This window comes from Cladosporium halotolerans (genome assembly GCF_011745625.1).
Source record: "Cladosporium halotolerans strain TM138-S3 chromosome Unknown Sca2, whole genome shotgun sequence".
In the NCBI taxonomy this organism is placed as follows: Eukaryota; Fungi; Ascomycota; class Dothideomycetes; order Cladosporiales; family Cladosporiaceae; genus Cladosporium; species Cladosporium halotolerans.
In genome coordinates this window covers 620,930-639,111 of record NW_027191453.1, presented here as the reverse complement: position 1 = coordinate 639,111, position 18,182 = coordinate 620,930, and the positions used below count along the sequence as shown (strand labels likewise).

Here is an 18,182-nt window from a genome sequence, read left to right as displayed (position 1 = left end):
AACTCGCGTACTTGTCCGGACGATTGGACCGTCTGCTCAAAGACGCTTCAGGGGCGGATGCGGTGTTTGAATCACGGCCGCGGCTCTTTGATCTCTTCGAAGACGAAACCCAGGAGGGACTCGACAAGGAAGACATGCACCCGGTGCTTGCGCGGTCGATTTTGCACCGATTCATCGGTATGCTGCGCGAGTCGAGGCGTGCCATCTCGAAGTCGAGGGGAGGTAGACGTGCCTAGGTTGATATCATGATCGAAAAAGCGCCGTCACGACGAGCCAGGTCGCTATTTCGTCGGATTCCTGCTCTTCTGGCGTCTTGGCGGATTTGATGTCATGTAGCTATTTTTTTTAATTTTTTTTGGATGTACTGCGAGTCAGCTTAGGTAATGCTCATTTTAACATGCCTGCTCTCAGATATATTGCCACTATACGGGCGAACCGCGGCCACTGCATCGAACAAATATGGACCCACTTTATTTCGTTCGAGAAAAAGTCACCGTGAGACGTCCTCTCTTGACCATGTAGACGATTGCGCCAATCTCACATGCTCCTATCGCATGGATAGAGTATCATTGGCGGTCGACGCTGCAAGACACTCGATACGCTCGTGCGCCACGCCGAAGATCTAGATCCCGCGATCGAGAACGAGCGTTCGCAGCGTCCATATGCGCCTCCAGAAAGGCTTGTACGGTTGCGACAAACGAGCTAGCGCATGCGTAGGGGTGGCAAGTGAGACTGTGAACCCTGCCACGCGCGCGCCCCGCCGCTGGCGTTGGGTATGACTCTCGTCATCAGGCGGAAAAAGGTTATGCAGAGCTTGGATGTTTGCTCTGCTTGGCTGCGTTTATCTAGGTTGTTGGCTGCCCGACGACGCGCGGTTGTGTGTAGGTGCTGGGTGGGTTAGGGGCTACGGTATTCGAAGGCAGTTTCTCGGGCTTCGATGAGGGGACAGACGGGACAGAACGTGTGGAGTCGCACGTGAGTGGGATTAAGCGAGCGTGTGGAGGCGACAGTCGGATGGGTGCAGGATTGCGTCGACGGCGGCGCGGCGAACACGTCCCAAATGCTCGAAGGGGAAGAGTTGGAGAGGCCCCCCTGCTCCGCGAAACGCACGTCCGGCCGCGTTCGGTAGGGCAGAAGAGGGCGGGCGGCGGCGGCCACCCATCATCTCGGCTGCCGGCCGGCTGCCGTCATATTGATCATACCGCAATATGGGGGGGCCCGCCCGCACTGCCTTCGCCTGTCAGCAGCGCCGCCCAATATCCTCAGCTGCCCTCGAGTCCCGCGCCACGCGAGGCGACTGTCTCGTCCGTGAGCGCGAGCGAGCGAGCGTGCGTGCGTCTGCCCGGCATATCCCTTCTCCCTGCGAAAAACTGCCGAACACGTCCACTCGGTGTGTGTAACGGGCGCCCGCCTCGGTCGCGCCGCCGCCGCATGCATAAGCTCCGATCATATATGCACGTCTGCCATGGCGCGTTAAGACTCGCGATATAGCAACCCAACGGCCGGACCCTGCCTGGCTGCTGCAACCCACACCAGTCCCAGCCTGGGGGCGCCGACTCGGAGCAAGGTCCAGATACCGCAAACCCTGCCTGCCGCGACCACTCGATCGGAAGAAGGCTCTTCACCACCCGCTGCTATATCGAGAGCCTCTTATGGCCCGCCATGGACCGCAGCGCGCTGACACGAAAGCGACAGCGAGACGCTCCGCAGCCTGTCCGACCCTCGACCTCCGGCTCCATCACGGACAGCAGAGCGCGCTCGCCTCACAAACCCTCCTCGGCTCGCAGCAGGTCACAGCCCGCGGCGGAGGCCCTCGAATTCAGACCTCACTCCTCGGGCAAGATTAGGAGGGCGCGCGACAGCAGCGAGATCACGCGGGCGAAGCGCGGGGACGGCGGCGTCTCGCAGCAGGAAGAGATGACGGCGGCAGAGGACGACAGACAGTCGCAGCACTTTACTGTGGGCGGCGTCGGGGCTGGAGGAACACTATATCTGACGCCGAGTCGTCTACCTCCGCCGCAGTATACGCTGCCCCCAATCATTCCAGGCCGAGTCGCAGGACGCGACTCGGTCAAGACGGTATGGCCGAGCGCGCGAACTAGCAATGTCTCTGCTGGTAGTGGTGCGCGGCCGAGGGGAAGAGGAAGCGCCTACGATCACAAAGTCCCCGTTCCACCTGTGAGTATCGCGAATGTGGGCGCGAAACGACGACCACGAAGCCATTCGTTCTCGACGCTCAGCGAACACGAGAAATCGCGTGCCCCGACGCTTAATTCGACGGACGTACAGGATTTCCGCTTTTTCCTGAATGGCAAGAGACGCTCGCAGAGCCAGAGACCTAAGAGCTATATGAATCTGGGAGAAGGACTGCTGCAACATCACATCCCACATTACCGACTGGGCACTCCTCGGTTCAGCGCGAGGGGAACCGCGTATCTGCATAACTCAGTGTACACGATGACCACCTCTGCCGACGACGCCAACTCTTCGATGTTTTCTCGATCCGAATACGACAAGCTCTTCCCTGCTCCCCCGGGACGTCCCATGAGCGGCGCAGGTTCTACATATCCATACGATACGAATCAGACGACACCCACCCGTACACCACCCAAAGACCGGATGTCTCTGCTGGCCCAGTCCGGGGTAAGGACCTTCGTTTTCGAGAAGATACAAGCAAACCCCAATGATCCCGCTACCGTGCGATTTTCGGCGCAGACGGGCAAGCTCGCGGCCGCGACGCCTGCCCGTCTCATCGCGCAGATCACATCTCCCGATATCCTCGACTACGAGCTCCTGTCAGATTTCTTCCTCACCTACCGCGGGTTCCTATCAAGCAATGACCTCCTGGAATACCTCCTGGCGAGAATGCGATGGGCCCTTGGCGATGCCGCTGATTCCGGACGCATAGCACGCGTGCGGACATTCGTTGCTCTGCGCCATTGGATCCTGAACTACTTCCAGGACGACTTCTTGTACGATCTCCAGATTCGACAGCGCTTTTGCGATCTCGTCAACCAGATGTGCACCGAACTTAGCCAAAGGCCGGACAAAGGAGGTGGCGATTTGAATATTTTGGGCGAGTTGAAAAAGTGCTGGAGACGGACATGCGCGCTTTTCTGGCAGATCCCAGATGCGATGGAGACTGCAGTTGGCTCGGTGATATTTCCTGGTGGTGATCAGGGGGAGGATGCACAGGTCAGGGCGTCACTGCTCGCGTCTCCTGAGGCTGCACAGCAGGAACTTGTGGGTGACTCACAGCAAGCTGCTCTCGCGCCTCAAGTCGCCGCAGAAACCGGCTTGCACGGCTCGTTTCACCGCGAACCCAGCATGGACGTGGCGGATTCGGGGAGAAGTCCCGTTGCTTCGATGCACACACCAGGTTCGCCGATGAGCGACTTCAGCCTTCAAGTCGTCTCATGCTCAGTGCCGTTCTTCAGCACTCACCGACAGCCTCCTAATCCGCTCAAGAAAGTACTCGCTCCTAGACCTGCTGGATCACGGATACATCCACCCGTCTCGCTGGGCCAGCAAAGACCTTCGCACCAGCACAAACGCAGCGGTAGCTTCTCAGATGCGCTGAGAGATGAAAGAACCCCGCTACCGTCAGCGAAGATAGACAGCGAAACGCTGCGCGAGCTGCCCAACATGACTCTTACCGCGGGTCTTGTTCGTGGCCTCATCCTGCAGCCTTCTTCAGCGCAAGTCAACGTCCTCGTCCCAACCACCCCTGGTCCGGCACCATCTGAACCTCGGCGTCCGACACGCGCTGTGACGATTGACGAGCCTTCCAATGTCCGGAACAGCCAGCAGCATCTTGGCGTCAAGAGGATCGTTGGCGACATGCGCCGGGCGTTGAGCACTCGCAAACAAAATAAGTCTCCTGCTCGCAGCCAGAAGTCTGCAAGCTCGTCCAGCTCTAAATCTTCAAACCCCACACGAGAAGGTCCGAAACAGGAAACGAACACAAAACCGGCTGTCACCTGGGAACCGTCAAAAGGACCTCCTAGAACTGATACGCTCGGCCAAGCTGCTGCAAAAGCATATGAGGAAGCCAAGCGAGCTGAGGACGCACCGAGAGATTCGCAAAGCACCCCTCGTCCGACCGCGTCTGCCCATGACAGCGTCAAGCCTGACGAGATGGGCCTACTCAAACGGCCTGATTTCGACCGAGCGCTCAGCCAAGTCACTGCGAGCAGTCAGTCAATCATGATTGTAGACGCCACTGGTCCTCAAGACATGCCTGTCATCTCGCAGAGCTTGCCATCAGTGAGTACCTGGTCGAGCACCATGACACCAGCACCGCTGTTGTCTCGCAGCCCGGGCGGGGAGCGTCTTGGGCAAGATGACTATTTCGGCGGCTACCACAACGAGCACCCGGACGTCAAGCCCGTCGTTGCCCACGACGAGTACCGCCAGTCATCCCAGCCGTCGTTACATGGCCTGCTATCATTGCCCGACAACTGGAGAATCACACGCACTGGCATTCCCTACGAGTACAACCCGTCCGAGATGCCTGCCCGCGCCCGCAAGTCTTCTGGCGTGCAGTCGCCTGCCTTTGACATGCCTCCCATTCGAAACCCCATCCGCCGCGTGCCCGGTGGCGACTTGAAGGGTGTAGGCCACGTCCACGATCTCGAATCGGAGCCTCGCGTGCAGTCGACAGCCAGCATGTCCACGCTCTCAAGATCTTTGCCGAACGAGTATGACTTGTCTGGCACGCACTTCTCTGGCCAGGGTCTTCCGATCCACATTGCAAGCCTGCCGGCTCGCACAGGACCCAAAGAATCACTTGGGCTGTTGGACACGCCCTCCCAGCCATATATCAGGAAGTCGATCAAGGAGGACGCATGGAGGCTTGCGAAGATGCACGACAGCTCGCCCGGGGGCGGTGTCGAAGACGCGCTGCTGAAGTTGGAGGGAAGATACGCTGGACGGCGCGCAAGCACACAGGGATTGTTCGGCAGCTCACTGCGTGAGTCTGGCGCTTTCGCCAATAGTCCGGGCCTCACACCTGCGGCAAAAAATCACGAAGACATCATGATCGGCGACATGGACCTGCTCAGCCCGACCACCGACCGCCAGGGAGCGAGCATCTACCGTCACTCTGCCTCTGACATTTCCACGCCGAGCCGACGTAACACTGCGTCCGAAGATGCCGAGGGTATCTACGAGATGGACGACCTGGATGAGAGCTCTACATCTCCTGTCTTGCAGAGGGCCAATCGCATGACCATGTTCCCCATTCCCAGCGTTAATTCTACGCGGCCGTCTTGTGACGAACCGAACCAGCCATCCCATGCGGCACCTGACAATCTCGTCCGCCAAGCGACTAGCAGGGCGCTGAACTCGGACAGCGACGGTTCGAGGCCGGGCGCTTCGCAAATGTCTTTCCTCTTGGACGACAACCAGAGCTTGAGCGAGATCTCCACAGACCTCACAGATGGATCAAACGGTATGACCAACCTTGGCGTTCGAAGCTTCTTCTTCGATGACACCATTGAAGAGGAGAGTTCGCGACAGCCCTCCCTACAGCCTCCGTTTAGTCCACAAGCGACATCAGGTGCGCCGGTTACAGCTTCGCCAGAGCAGAAGATTGTGGTTCAGTCGCCGGATGATGAGCACAACGACATGATGGAGACGCCACGCAAGCCCAAGACTCCCACCAACGGACTGGAAAAGCAACGGCTGCACCCATCTCAGCCTGACTTGCAGCCAACGGACAGCGCAATTGAACAGGAGCCGACCGCACATCTTCCTTTCATCTTCGGCTACAGCTCCTCTGTGATTGCAGAGCAGCTCACCATCATCGAGAAGGACGCCCTTGACGAGGTCGACTGGAAAGACCTGATCGGCCTCAACTGGCACCAGAACCCACCACCCGTGCGAAACTGGGTAAGCTACCTCCGCAGTAGCGAGAGCGACAACGGCATCGACCTCGTGATCGCGCGCTTCAATCTAGTCGTCAAATGGATCGTCTCCGAGCTCGTCCTCACCAAATCCACGCCCGAGCGCGCCCGCGCCCTCACCAAATTCATCCACATCGCCAGCCACGCCCTGCGCCTCAAGAACTACGCCTCCACCTACCAGATCACCCTCGCCCTGCTCTCGTCCGACATCACGCGCCTCAAGCGCACCTGGCTGCTCGTCCCGACGCAGGAGAAGACCACGCTCGCCCGCCTCGAGCGCCTCTGCCAGCCCGTCAAGAACTTCGCCGCCCTGCGCGCCGAGATGGAGGCCGCCTCCCTCGCCCACGGCTGCATCCCGTTCATCGGCCTCTACACCCACGACCTCATGTACAACGCGCAGAAGCCCGCGCGCATCAACCCGGCCCCGCCCGGCGCCGCGCCCTCCGCCGCTCGCCTTGCGCCCCGCGGCCACGAGAGCTTGATCAATTTCGAGAGGTACCAGACGAGCGCGGCGATCGCCAAGGGTCTGCTGCGCTTGCTGGAGAGCAGTGCGCAGTACGGGCTGAAGCCCGAGAGCGAGTGCTTGAGCAGGTGTCTCTGGCTGGCGGCGTTGGGAGATGAGGAGATTGCGGAGAGGAGTCGGGGGCTGGAGTGAATGAAGGCTTTCGGCCAAACGTTGGGGATCCATCTCTGATTGCTAATTTCTTCTGGTCACATTTTGGGCTGTCCTTTGGACTAATTCTTGCACTTTTGAGCGTCGGCGTTCTTTTGCTTTTGGATCTACGGAGCTGCCCATTGGGTTGGATTGGATTGGAGTACGAGCGGGGAGAAGGACAAGTGAGCGATTATCGCGCCACATACCATATTACTTATATCATACTTACATACACATACGACATACTCGGATAATCTAAAAAGTAGTTAGTACAGGCGAATCTGAAAGCGGAGCGAGAAGAGCTTGATGAGCCAGCCCCTTGACAGTCTTCCACGCTGCTCCCACTCGCTGTTGAAGACTTCTGGCACGATCTGACCAGTGTCCTTCGTTTGGATCGGCGGTCCAGTCCAAGATGCAAAAAAGCATGGGTATCATTTCCGTCTCTGTCTCGTCCCTACATCGACATTCCTCCATCCCCTATCTCACAAACAAACAAACACACACGCGCCGCCTTCCAAATGCGCGACGGGCACACTTTCCCTCTATCTGAAACGCCGCCGCCCGCCCCCTCTCGCAAGGGTCTATGGTACACACACATCTAAGCCACCTTCTCCCAGCTCAGCCTCGCGGCGAGCATCGGGCTCAAAATCTCAACACGCGACCGTGTCAGTCTCCTCCTTCAACCCCCCTTCCTCACCTCCCCCTTCTGGCTCAGCTTCCGCCTCTCGCCCTCCAGCACCTTCTTGACCTGGTTCAGCACGGCGACTTTCGCGGCCGACCCCTTGCAGTCCTCCGGCCGGTACGGCGGGCTGACGATCACCGCCTCGTGCACGATCATCTCCGCGTTGTGCCAGCGGATCGGGATGTTCCTGTAGCCCAGAAAAAAGAACGCGTCAGCAAAACCGGAGTCTTCCAGGGAAGCAGAAGGGGGCAAGGAGAACGCACACTCTCTTCAGCGCGTCGTAGATCGCCTGCGCCTCGGCGCCGACGCCCTTGCCGCGGTGCGCGGCCGCCTCCTTGAGCGCCGCGACGCGGCTGGCTTCGCGGGCCGCGAGCCGCCGGGTGTCGACGGGCGCGAGCGGCGGCGTTTGCGCGGGCGCCGGGTGCGCGATGTGGAAGCTCTGCACGCGCGGGATGGGGATCAGGTGGTAGTCGCCGGAGTCGGAGGCGGAGGCGGGGTCGGGCGACGCGGAGGTGTTGAGGGCGAGGAGGTTGAGGGTCGCGCAGGCGGTGAAGAGGGTGCCGGTGTAGGTTTGGGAGTGCGGGGGGAGGGTGGTGAGGGTGATGCTGGGAGGGGGTTGGTTAGTTGTTGCGACTTGGAAGGAGGGAGATGGGGGGTTGGGAGGAGGGGCGTACCGGGCTCCGATTGCTTTGCTCAGGGCTTCGGTGTGGTTTGTGGTCGTGGGAGCCGGGGAGTTGGACTTGGGGGTCGCGGGTTTTGCGGCGGTGTTGGCCATAGTGACGAGGTAGCCTTAGTGTAGCGGTTCTTGACGACACTGACTTGTCCCTAGCTCTTTGTCCTCTGTCCAGATACCTCTACTCTTTAAACCCAATTCGAAGGTGTCCGGTGGCAGCAAATCGCCAAAGCGCAAGCAAACTAGCAAGCACTTTTCTCTCCTCACTCAATCCACAAAGCCAACGAAGACGCAGCTCCAAGCCCCGATCCAAAAAGAGCGACAAGAAGAGAAGCGGCGAAGCGGCCGAGGTCCGGAGAAGACAGTCGCAAGCAAGCAAGCAAGCAAACAAGTAGAAGGCGGTGGTGAGGTGAGGTGAGGTGATACCCGCAGAGAGAGTAACAAGACAGGTCAAGGTGTAGCGATACAGCACTCATGGAACGTCGCGCTGGGGTCCAAAGCCCGGGGACGTGAAGTTGGTCGCGCGCGGGCGGCCAGTGCGCGGAGCCGTTCCGCGTGGAAGGCCGCCCTCAGGCACAGGGCGAACGGGCGGATGAGCGAAAAGCATTGGGCAATTCTCCATGATTTGAGAACACACGGGAGCGATATGGCTTGAACTCGTTTTTGCATTTCTTTGACACGGAACTGTGGTCTTCTCGCCTCGATTACAACCACTCTTTCTACCCAAAAACTGACAATCAAACCGCCACATAATCCAACAAAACAACGCTGTTGGAGGGAGGACCTTTCGGACAAGCTGGGAGAATTGAAGTTGTAAGAATGCTGCGTCGACAGAAGAAAAAGAGAGAAAAAAAAAAGAAAAGGAGAACTGCAAGTCACACGAGCGCGACTGCAGGAATACCAGGAATGAAAACCGATCATACCCCCTCAAGCAAAAGTGAAGAGCGCCGGTGTTCGTTTCGCCCCGTATGTCGTTCGTTCATTCGTGTCATGTGCTTGACAAAAGGAAGTCGAGAAATCGATCGAAGGAGGAAAACAAATCGCAAGAGTTGGACGGATCTGCCAAGAAGTCGAAAAAGAAAAACCGCGGTAGGTACAGGCGCCGGAGGATAGGGGACGAACACGGCGGTACCAACTGCAGTGAAAGGAGCGCCGAAGATGTAATTTTTCCCGATTGATGTCGTAATTGTCGTGATGCCGTCTGTGTTCGACAACTGGTCGTTGATGCTACGTGTCGAGAGCTTGCGTGAAACGCCGTTGAATGCTGCCAAAATTTCCGATACTCCAAAAATGCTTGATCGATCTCCTGCGTCAAAGCCACTGCCCGACCTACTACTGAGGCCGCGCAAGCTCTTTCAGACGCTGCTGGAACGGATGCGGGTTGAAGTCTGAAGGAATGTAGGATCTCGGGAAGGTGTTGGATTGACGATTAGCGGCGGCCTCGACGAACGGTGACCCGAGACGCGGGGTCGGCTCCGCCAAACGGCGCGGAACGGAGCGAGTACCTGAAGCTCCGAGCGAGAAAATATCAGACTGATCAGTCCGGTCGGACATGAGCTGATCGTCACTAACAGGAGTGATCTGGGACTGAGCAGGAGCTGGAGCCATTGGAGTCGGAGGGCAGAAAAGTCGGGCAAGGTTGTCGGCAGCGCTCGAAGCACCGACGGTGAAACCGCGGTTACGAAAAATGGGATTGGCGTTGGTAGATCCAAAGATGTCCTGAACGGCAGGACGCTTGGTCTTATCCTCATCGGAGCGGAAGCGTCGCTTCAGGGAACGAGGCGCAGTTGGCGCACCGGATACTTCGAAGGGTGAGTCCAGCGACGGAGCCGCGACATTGAAATCGCTACGACCCCATGACTTGGCCGAGCTCTGAAGGATATGGGAACGTTCGTCAAAAGGAGAAGCCAAAGGAGCGGAAGCCTGGAACCTTGACTGCAAACCAAGGCCTGACTGCAGGGACTGACTCTTCTGGTGAGCCTGCGAACGACCAATACGAGCAAACCAATTGTCCGGCCTCTCGCTGCGCTGAGATTGTGGGCGAGGTCGCTGGTCGCCGCCTGCCAACTGAGCGAGCGGGCCGTCTGGCTGCATGGATGGGTTGGTGGAGGTGATCAATGACATCTTCAAGTCGTCGCCGGAGAACGAGGCGTTTGTTTTTGACGATTCGGCCGGTGCAGTCCTATCAGAAGATGCTGATGGTGCAGACGGTGCAGATGGTACGGCCGTCTGTTCAGAAGACTGAGGATCAGAGCCCAAAGCCTGGAAAGGTGACGGGCTGCGTGTGCGCAGCAGACGTTGGTAATGAGCAGAGAATGAGGGCTTATTCTTGCACAGGTGGCGCAGACGACGGCGAGTGGCACCTTCCGAGCGAGGCCAACGAGGCTGCTTAGCCTCACGACGAGCAGAAGCACCTTCGCCTTCGGGGCGAATGGTGTCAGGCGAACCCTCACGGTCATTCGAAGAAGAAGCAAGCATCGCGTCGAGCGGACCAAGGCTGGTGGCACGACGTTCCCTCCAAGTGCGCTTCGCTTTGGCGGCGACACGGTAACAGACACCAAGCGGTGGCGTCGTTCCAGGCAGCATCTTGAAGGGCGTAACAATTGGGTCGGAGACATATGCCATGTATGTCATCCAGAGGTGATCGTCCATAGCAGGAGTCCACTTCGTCTGGCGGTGCGTCTTCATACGCTTGGCGAGCGGGGAAGCTGACATGGCTGGCGAAGTGATCATCTTGTCCTTAGGGAACTCGTCGTCCACGAACGGATCGGTGGTCTCGCTGTCGGGGCTCAAACTGGCACTGTACGGCGCGGAGAAGGCACCGCTGCCGATGGAAGAGATCGACGAGTCGGACAGAGCAGAGCAGACGGAGCCTGCACGGCGGTAGGTGGGCCTCTTGTCGCGACTGTCGTTGATCAGGCCCCATTCATGCGAAGGACTCTCGAGACGGTCGAACGGCACGGTGATACGCGGAGCCGGCGTCTTCGGCGGCGTGACGGCCCGCTGGAGGAGGGAGTTTGGGGCCAGGAGTCCATTAGAGGCGTTCAAGGACGGCAAGGGAGAGCTGGAGAGCGCGTCCGCGGCCTCGGACATCTCTATGGTCGGGATCGCGTGTTCGTAGGTATCGACGGGCTCGACGGGCTCTCCGGGCTCTCCAAGCGGCAAGGACGAGCGCGACTTCCTCTTCACTTTGTATGTCTGGCGCGGCGGAGGCGGCGGCTGCGTGGCCGGTGCCTCCTCATGGCGCTGGTCGGGTGTGGTGGGATAGTCGCGGTCTGAACGGTGGAAGGGGTCGGCGTGTGGGAGGGAGATGGACAATGAGGGGCGGTTGTGCGCCATGGCGTCGGGAAACGCGCGCGGCGGCGGTGGGTGTACAGAGGAGTCGGGCGAGTAGCAATGCGCGCGACGGGAGGTCGGCGGGCGGTGGTGGTAGAGGAAGTCGGCGCGGGTGGCCTGTCGCAAGCAGCGAGCGCGCGCGCGCTCGGGCAGCGGAGGGCGAGGATGCGACGCGCGATCTCAGGCGCAACAGAGCATGGCGGAGCGAGTGACGCGCGGACGGAGGTGTCGACGGGGCGGAGGGATAGCGAAGGCGTGCGCGACAGCAGCGGTGGGCGGGCGTGTGTGGGCGCGGGCGTGGTGAGGTCGAGGGAGGAGTTGGCGCAGGCCGGCAGGAACGAGACGGCCGGCGCAGCAGGTCGCAGCAGCAGCAGCAGCAGCAGCAGCGCGCGAGCGAGCGAACGAGCGGTGGACGGCGCTAGAGCTGCAGGCTGCGGGCTGCGCGCACGGGCCCCGCGCGCGACGACGCCGGCGGCTGCGTGGCGGGCGGGTGCGAAACGCTTGGGATCGGGATCGCCTGCACGGCTCGGGTCAGGCTCGCGCGTCGACGCTGGAGGGTGGAGGGTGGAGGATGCCAGCGGGCGCGGTTTGGCGATGGGCGACCTTGGACGCTGCCGCTGCCGTGTCCAGACGTCTCGCCTTATGTACCTCGTGTGCCTCCAGCACGCCGTGCGCGAACCGTGCCTACATACGCGCTGCTGCACCGCTTACTGTGCGTACCTGATGCTGGAGCCGCCCGTCGCTCGCCCGCTCAGGGGTCCCGTGCCGGAGCCAGCGAAACGCGTGCCCTGCGGCGTCCGAATGCACTGTACTGCACCCAGTCGCAGCAGAGCCGGCGAGCAGGTGGCAGGCCGGCGGCGTGCCGTCAGCTGTCCGGGCCAGCGAGGCCCAGTGGTGGTGGTCCCCTCTCTCGCAAGCCGGTGGTAATGCACTAAATCAAGGTGCCCGGCGGGCGATACGACACGGCGTGCTGCGCTGCGCTGTGCTGTGCTGTGCTGCTGCAGGCCGCGCCCACTACTCACGCCGCCGTCGACTCGGGCGCATGCAGCAGCGCCCGCCTGTGCAGACCCCGGGCGCGCGCCGGGCGCGAGCGGTGCCCTCCAGCGTGCGTCGCCGCCCACACGCTGAGGCGCGGAGGCTGCGGCCATGTGGGTGCTGTCTGCAGGTGGAGCGCCCGGTCACCGCACTCCTGCAGTAGCCGGGCCCGCGCGAGCTCCAGGCGCCGCACTGCCGCCCTCGCCATCTCGCATGTTCAGGAATAGCCGCGCGCCCGTGTTGGCAGTGGCACGCTGCCTATACCGCCCGCGCTGTATAGCGTTGGCTGTGTGCTGTTGTTGGTCGTCGCTTGCGGCGCCTGCACCGAGCGACCGCGCGACGGCCATCAGTGATCGCCGCCCGTCGCACGTCTCACCTGTCACGGGGCAGTCAGGCCCTGCCAATCGACCCTGGTGCGAGGGGGACGCGTCGGGGCGCGTTACGCAGCATCCCAGGAGGTACCTACATGTACAGCGTGTTGATGGCAGCCAAGTAAAGGTAACCCCGACCGTTGAGAAGCAGCTCTGAGGATTGTAGCTTGCCGCGCATCCTTGTCCAGTAGCTCTGGACCTGCAGGACGCACGGAGGCGCAGGACGTTGCAGGACCAAGGGAAGCAGAGCGTGTTAGAGTCGCGTCGCGCTGCATCTCACGTGAGCCGCGCCGTGATCGCCGCCGTGGTGCTGGCAAGCCGCTGCAATGGCCGTCCCAGACATGTACGATAGTTCGACTGCGTTCGCGCGGTGTGCCGGCGAGTACAGCAGCGTGAGATCCAGCAGTGGCCACACGTTCCCTCGCTCATCGACGTGCACGAGCCCGCGAGATCAGGCGGTGCTCGTGCGTCGTCTGTTCTTTTTCGCGTGTGCGGGATGATCGCCTCTCCAGCGTCCGTGAGCCTGGGGAGCTCTGGCCCCGAGCTTCGGCCCTGGCCACTGGTAGCGATCCCAGTGTATCCTGAGGCTGACATCTTACAGGCATTGGCCATTGGAAATAATGCATCTCATTGATGCTGCTGCGGGTGACCGCACATTCAGCTACAATGTGGAAAACCTCATATCGCATCTATCTGCCGATCAGGTACGATGCACATCACATCAACAAACAATCTCCATCGCCCTGCGTCGGCCCAGCTCAGGAGCCGAATGTATCTTCCCCTGCCGGCAGCCCTTAGATCGCCCGAGACATAGATGACGTTCGAAACTGACATCAGCTTTTATTTATAAACACGAAAAAACGCTCCGACGGCTGGAATGTGACCGCTCGCTCCGGAAACAGAAAGTTGCCGTATGACATTTCAACCTGCTGTCCCAAACGAGCATGTCCGGAACCGGTGGAAATTTATCCTTCTCACAACCCTTGCGCAATTGACTGCAGCCGCCATCTATTGCATGATGATCGAATGATCGCCGACCCTGGAGAACATGCTCAAGGCATACTGCAGCACGGGCATCTGCACTTCGCGAACAGTAAGCCCGTTTCGTCGAATTCGAGCATGCAGCTTGTCAGTCTTCTACCGGGGAAGTGGCCATGCAGCCCACGCGGGTATTCAAGCCACATTCCGATCGCACGCCAGCGTACCTGAAAGCATCGACACCCAACATCACCTCGCTCAACTACAGCCGGACCTCGCGCTGCCCATTTCTGGCAGACCAGGAGTAAGGATGCCACGTTCAGAAATCGGAGATCGACGCAACATCGCCTCCCATTGACTCTAAGAATAACTGTCCTCCATCTCTCACCTCCCACTAGGCTCCCTCTACAACCCTACCCACACCCACGCCTCCGATCTCACCGTACCTTCCCACCCCTCACATCTTCCCCTTCCCCTCCTCCTCCTTCATCCCCTTCATAATCCACCCGCTCGAATGCTTAGCATACTCCTCGCTCTTCTCCTTGCTCCGCATAATCTCCTTCATCTTGAACTCATCCGGCACATTCGTGCCCTTCTCGACCGCCGCGCGCTTCTCAATCGCCTCGAGCCACACCTTGACTTCCGGGAACGCCGCCTCGCGCGGGTCCACGCCCGCCCACTCGCCCCAGTTCGCCCAGCTGAAGACGCAGATGTCCGCCGCGGAGTACTTGTTGGCGACGAGGAAGGCGGGCTGCGAGGCGGGGAGGGCGAAGGCGGCGCGCTGCGAGGCGAGGCGGTCGTTGAGCACGCTGTAGAGGCGCCGGGTTTCGGTTTGGTAGCGGTTTATCGCGTAGGGGATTTTTTCGGGGGCGTCTGCGAGGGTGTGCAGGTTAGGTTTTTCGGTCCGTGGAGCTGGGATGGGAAGTACGTACAGCGGTAGAAGTGGTTTGCTTGGCCTTGCATGGGGCCGAGGCCGCTTTGCTGGATGGGAGAATGTGTTAGTTTTAGTTGTTCTTACATGTTCGGTCCAATTGCGTGGGGATGAAATGAAAGGGCGTTCCGCCACGCTCTCATTGGCGAGCCCTCGTTCTGCAGGCTCAGAGCCGCTGGTCCTAGCCCACAAGGCACGTAAGATGCAGGAACGCGTGCGTCTACCCCTCTTCCGTGTTTCAATGGCCTCAACCGACCATGTTCGTCGAGAAAGACTGATACCAGCTCAAAAATGCTTGAAGCCGGGGAGAGACACAGGAAAAGGCAAGAAAACCTACCATCCAAACCATCCACTCGACCATCTCCCAGTACTCGTCGGAGTCATACTCGAACGAAATCTTGTGCTCCTTGTCGTACTTCTCGCACAGGTACAGCTGGATGCTGGCGCCCTCGAAGACGCGCTTGGGCTTGCCGGACGTCTTGTCGACAATCGCTGGGATGCGGCCGTTGGCTGTGTGGGGGGTATTGTTAGCATTCGATGTTTGTATCGAAGTAGTACGATTTATTAATGCTAGGCTCTCACTGAGAGGGTCCTGGTGGAATGGAGACGCACGGTTGACCTTGAGGAACCATTCTTCCTTCTGCTGGTTCTTGCTGAGGTCGATCTTTTGGGCGTTGTATTTTAGGCCCAATTCTTCAAGAGTAATAGATACCTTGTGGCCGTTTGGGGTCCCAGAAGTTAGACTGTTTCGTGGTCAATGTCAAAATTGTCTGAAGGTATTGTTGATGGACGCACAGATCGATATCCGGAGTGGGTGCCATTGTGATGAATTGCGAGCGGAATTTGAGCTGTGGTATCCAATTTTTCGACGACTGAACGAAAAAGGAAGTTGTTCTAGTCAATAGCCTTGACGAGAATGACATGTAGTTATTCCAAACCGTATAGTTTTCTTCAAGCTCTAAGCCTGCTGATAAATCCGTCGTGTACCCGAGGTGAGATGTGGGACTGGCGTGCACAGTTGTGCATACGTCACGATCAACGAACACCGCGCATCCGCTGCTATCCTAGAATGTGACGACGTGCCTGGTAGCCGCACGTGAGAAGATTGGTCTGCTGGGAGAAGCGGTCGATTCAATTGGTCGTCAAAATCACCCTTCTCTTGCCATTGATGACGCAGTGTGCTAATGCCATCGTCTCTGGCAATATGGCCACCTAAATCTCCGCGGAGAGAGCAAGTGGGCGGGGAGCTTGAGTATTCGATCGACCCCACGATGACATGTGACTATATTGCTCCCGTGCCTCGTGCCGTCGAAGCATTGATCTGCTAATACCCTCGTCTTCAGAAGTAGGAAGACGTGGAGTGCCGCAGACAGAGGCGCTTTTCCGATAGCGAGCGCAAGGAAAACACCTCGATGATCCCAACTCCATAACACACTATTGCGATCGCTAGTTGGCATCCGGACAACAGACCCATATGGATTAATCACAATCGAGAGTTTCAAAGTGACACAGGGAAGCATCGTTACAGAAAACGCCGCAAAAAGCACTGCGGCAACGGGAAATTGTTATCCATTATGGTCACTCTTCGACCGTTCCCAAGCGGGCCCACCCATTCTCTACCACCCGTGCACTTATTCCACCTAATCGTACAATTCCCTTGATTGCCGTATCGCTGCATCCTCTGACCCTTGCTCAATCTAAACATCGTCATTCCTTCCGTAACTCGTACAATCCCTATTTACGAAACAACACCTTCGTCAGCGCCCCTCTCCGGCGTCGTCCTGCCGGGAAGAATCAGCTCCTCCTCCGCCGTCTCGCCCTGCTTGAGGCCCTGGAACCTCTCGCTCTTGCCCGTGCCCTCGGCCTGCATCGCTGCGTCGCCCTCGCCAGATCCTCCTCCTCCCGCCGTCCAGACCTTGTCTTCGAAATTGCCGCGCTTCTGGCCCTCGGCGTGCTTGTAGACACACTTGGGGTTCAGGCACGGGTTGTAGCGGCACATGATCTTCGAGTGCACGAACTTGCAGCCGGGAACAGTGCAGTCTGCGCCGTTGCGGCATGCCGGCATGTCAGGGTGGCGGAAGGGGCAGCTGGGGTTCGTGCAGTTGGGATAAAACTTGCAGTCGACCTCGTCTTTGAGGTGTTGGCGGCGTTGTGCGGGCGAAGGATGCTTGCCTGCGCACTTCTTGTTCTCGCAAGCGGCACCGAAAGAGCAGCGATCGGAGAGATCGAGGGTGGTGCCGGGCGGCGCGGCGGGAGACTGGTGTGCATACGGGCAGGTGGGGACGGTACACTTCTCGTTGAAGCGACAGAGCGTGTCGAAAGGGTCCTTGCGCTTCGCTGCGCCGTCTCCTCCCATCTCGGTGTCCATCGCGCTGTCGTTATTGCTCATACCGCCGTTGTGGATGTGCTGACGGTTGTTCTTAGCACCGCCGTTCTGGCGCTTGTCGACGCGCTCGAAGAGGCTCTTGCCGGTACCCCTCTGCTGCTGAGGGTTCTGCATGTTTGGTGGTTGGCCGTTGAACATTTGTGCCATCATCTGGCTTTGCATCTCCATCATTTGCAAGAATTGCATCTGCTGCTGCGGATTGAGTCCACCAGGCTGGCCCATCATGTTCTGCCCAGGTCTGCCATTCATCATCCGGTTCATGCCGTTTGCGGCGGCACCACCACGGGGTCCTCGAGGGGGTTCGCGACCGGCGTGTGCGTTGATGCGGCCAGCCTGTCCACCTGCTGCTCCCTTGATTCTCCGAAGCGGGTCGTCCTGCGAGCGGTCGAGTTGCCTGTTAAGCTGACCAAGCATGCGCTTGTCCCGACCTCTACCACTCCCAGCCGCCGCACCGTTGCGCATTGCCTTTGGCCCACTTGGTCTAGTTGGAGTTAGTAAGTTATGATAATTATATTGGGGGATAATATACTGCGCCAGAGGATCGGCGGAATACCCGCAGCGACTTCCTCGGCGAGACTTGGGTGTGACATACACTCCTTCCGGTGCTCCTGCGTCGTCCATCTGCGAATCTTGCGCTGAGGGTATGGGCTGAGGTGCGCCGTTCTGACTCTCTTGCTGCTGCCCTGATGTCTCCATAGACTGGTCTCCACCACCGTTGATCTGCGCATTTATCATGGGAACCTGCTGGAACAGCCATCGCGCGAGTTCTGCGACAGCAGGATCGTCTTCGCCCACACCCAGAAGTTCGGTTCCAACTTCTGACACAACTTGCTGCTGCGTCTTGCCGTTGATGACCATGAGCGTGATGTATTCGGACAGTTCGGTGTCGGCATCTTCGGCTACCCAGCCGTTCTCGATGAGCTTTGGCTGTACTGCGGCTTGAATCGCTTGCGCGAGAGGAGCCTCTTTGTCGAGAGACATGTTGGCGTGGATAGTGTCCCTGCGAAGGGTATGACCAGGATTTGTAAGGTGCGAGGCGTCAAGACCTCAGTTCCTAGATGGCGCGAACTCCAGTGAACGTGTGTATTTGGCGCGATCGAGAGGAAGACAAGATTGTGTCCGTGGTGCGAAAAGGGAGATGCTGTGTTCGAGGAATTTGGAGAGTTTGAAAGGGTTTGCTTTGTCGCGTGAGTGAGGGAGGCGTCGCTTTGTGTATGAGGCTCCGCTCT

At 59.2% G+C, this 18,182-nt stretch overlaps 5 protein-coding genes across 5 annotated transcripts; 1 reads left to right on the top strand and 4 right to left on the bottom strand.

Moving 5' to 3' along the window:
• Positions 1 to 1,662: 1,662 nt before the first annotated feature.
• On the top strand, positions 1,663 to 6,561 carry WHR41_00736 (uncharacterized protein; the record flags this gene model as incomplete). The annotated part of the gene is made up of 1 exon (XM_069369342.1): positions 1,663 to 6,561. The coding sequence occupies one exon, from the start codon at positions 1,663 to 1,665 to the stop codon at positions 6,559 to 6,561; it is 4,899 nt and encodes a 1,632-aa protein (XP_069233799.1).
• A 413-nt stretch (positions 6,562 to 6,974) lies between these two features.
• WHR41_00735 (uncharacterized protein) lies at positions 6,975 to 8,369 on the bottom strand. The gene is made up of 3 exons (XM_069369341.1): positions 7,918 to 8,369; positions 7,507 to 7,848; positions 6,975 to 7,430 (listed from the first exon to the last, which is right to left on the bottom strand). Exons 1-3 carry the CDS (start codon positions 8,016 to 8,018, stop codon positions 7,241 to 7,243), a joined length of 633 nt encoding a protein of 210 aa, XP_069233798.1. The 5' UTR covers positions 8,019 to 8,369; the 3' UTR covers positions 6,975 to 7,240.
• Positions 8,370 to 9,248: 879 nt separating this feature from the next.
• WHR41_00734 (uncharacterized protein) lies at positions 9,249 to 11,255 on the bottom strand (the record flags this gene model as incomplete). The annotated part of the gene is made up of 1 exon (XM_069369340.1): positions 9,249 to 11,255. The coding sequence occupies one exon, from the start codon at positions 11,253 to 11,255 to the stop codon at positions 9,249 to 9,251; it is 2,007 nt and encodes a 668-aa protein (XP_069233797.1).
• A 2,631-nt stretch (positions 11,256 to 13,886) lies between these two features.
• WHR41_00733 (uncharacterized protein) lies at positions 13,887 to 15,478 on the bottom strand. The gene is made up of 5 exons (XM_069369339.1): positions 15,363 to 15,478; positions 15,180 to 15,310; positions 14,905 to 15,077; positions 14,569 to 14,617; positions 13,887 to 14,509 (listed from the first exon to the last, which is right to left on the bottom strand). The coding sequence occupies exons 1-5, from the start codon at positions 15,386 to 15,388 to the stop codon at positions 14,094 to 14,096; spliced, it is 795 nt and encodes a 264-aa protein (XP_069233804.1). The 5' UTR covers positions 15,389 to 15,478; the 3' UTR covers positions 13,887 to 14,093.
• Positions 15,479 to 16,089: 611 nt separating this feature from the next.
• Positions 16,090 to 18,159, bottom strand: WHR41_00732 (uncharacterized protein). Its single transcript, XM_069369338.1, has 2 exons — positions 17,546 to 18,159; positions 16,090 to 17,434 (listed from the first exon to the last, which is right to left on the bottom strand). The coding sequence occupies exons 1-2, from the start codon at positions 17,932 to 17,934 to the stop codon at positions 16,306 to 16,308; spliced, it is 1,518 nt and encodes a 505-aa protein (XP_069233803.1). The 5' UTR covers positions 17,935 to 18,159; the 3' UTR covers positions 16,090 to 16,305.
• Positions 18,160 to 18,182: the final 23 nt, after the last annotated feature.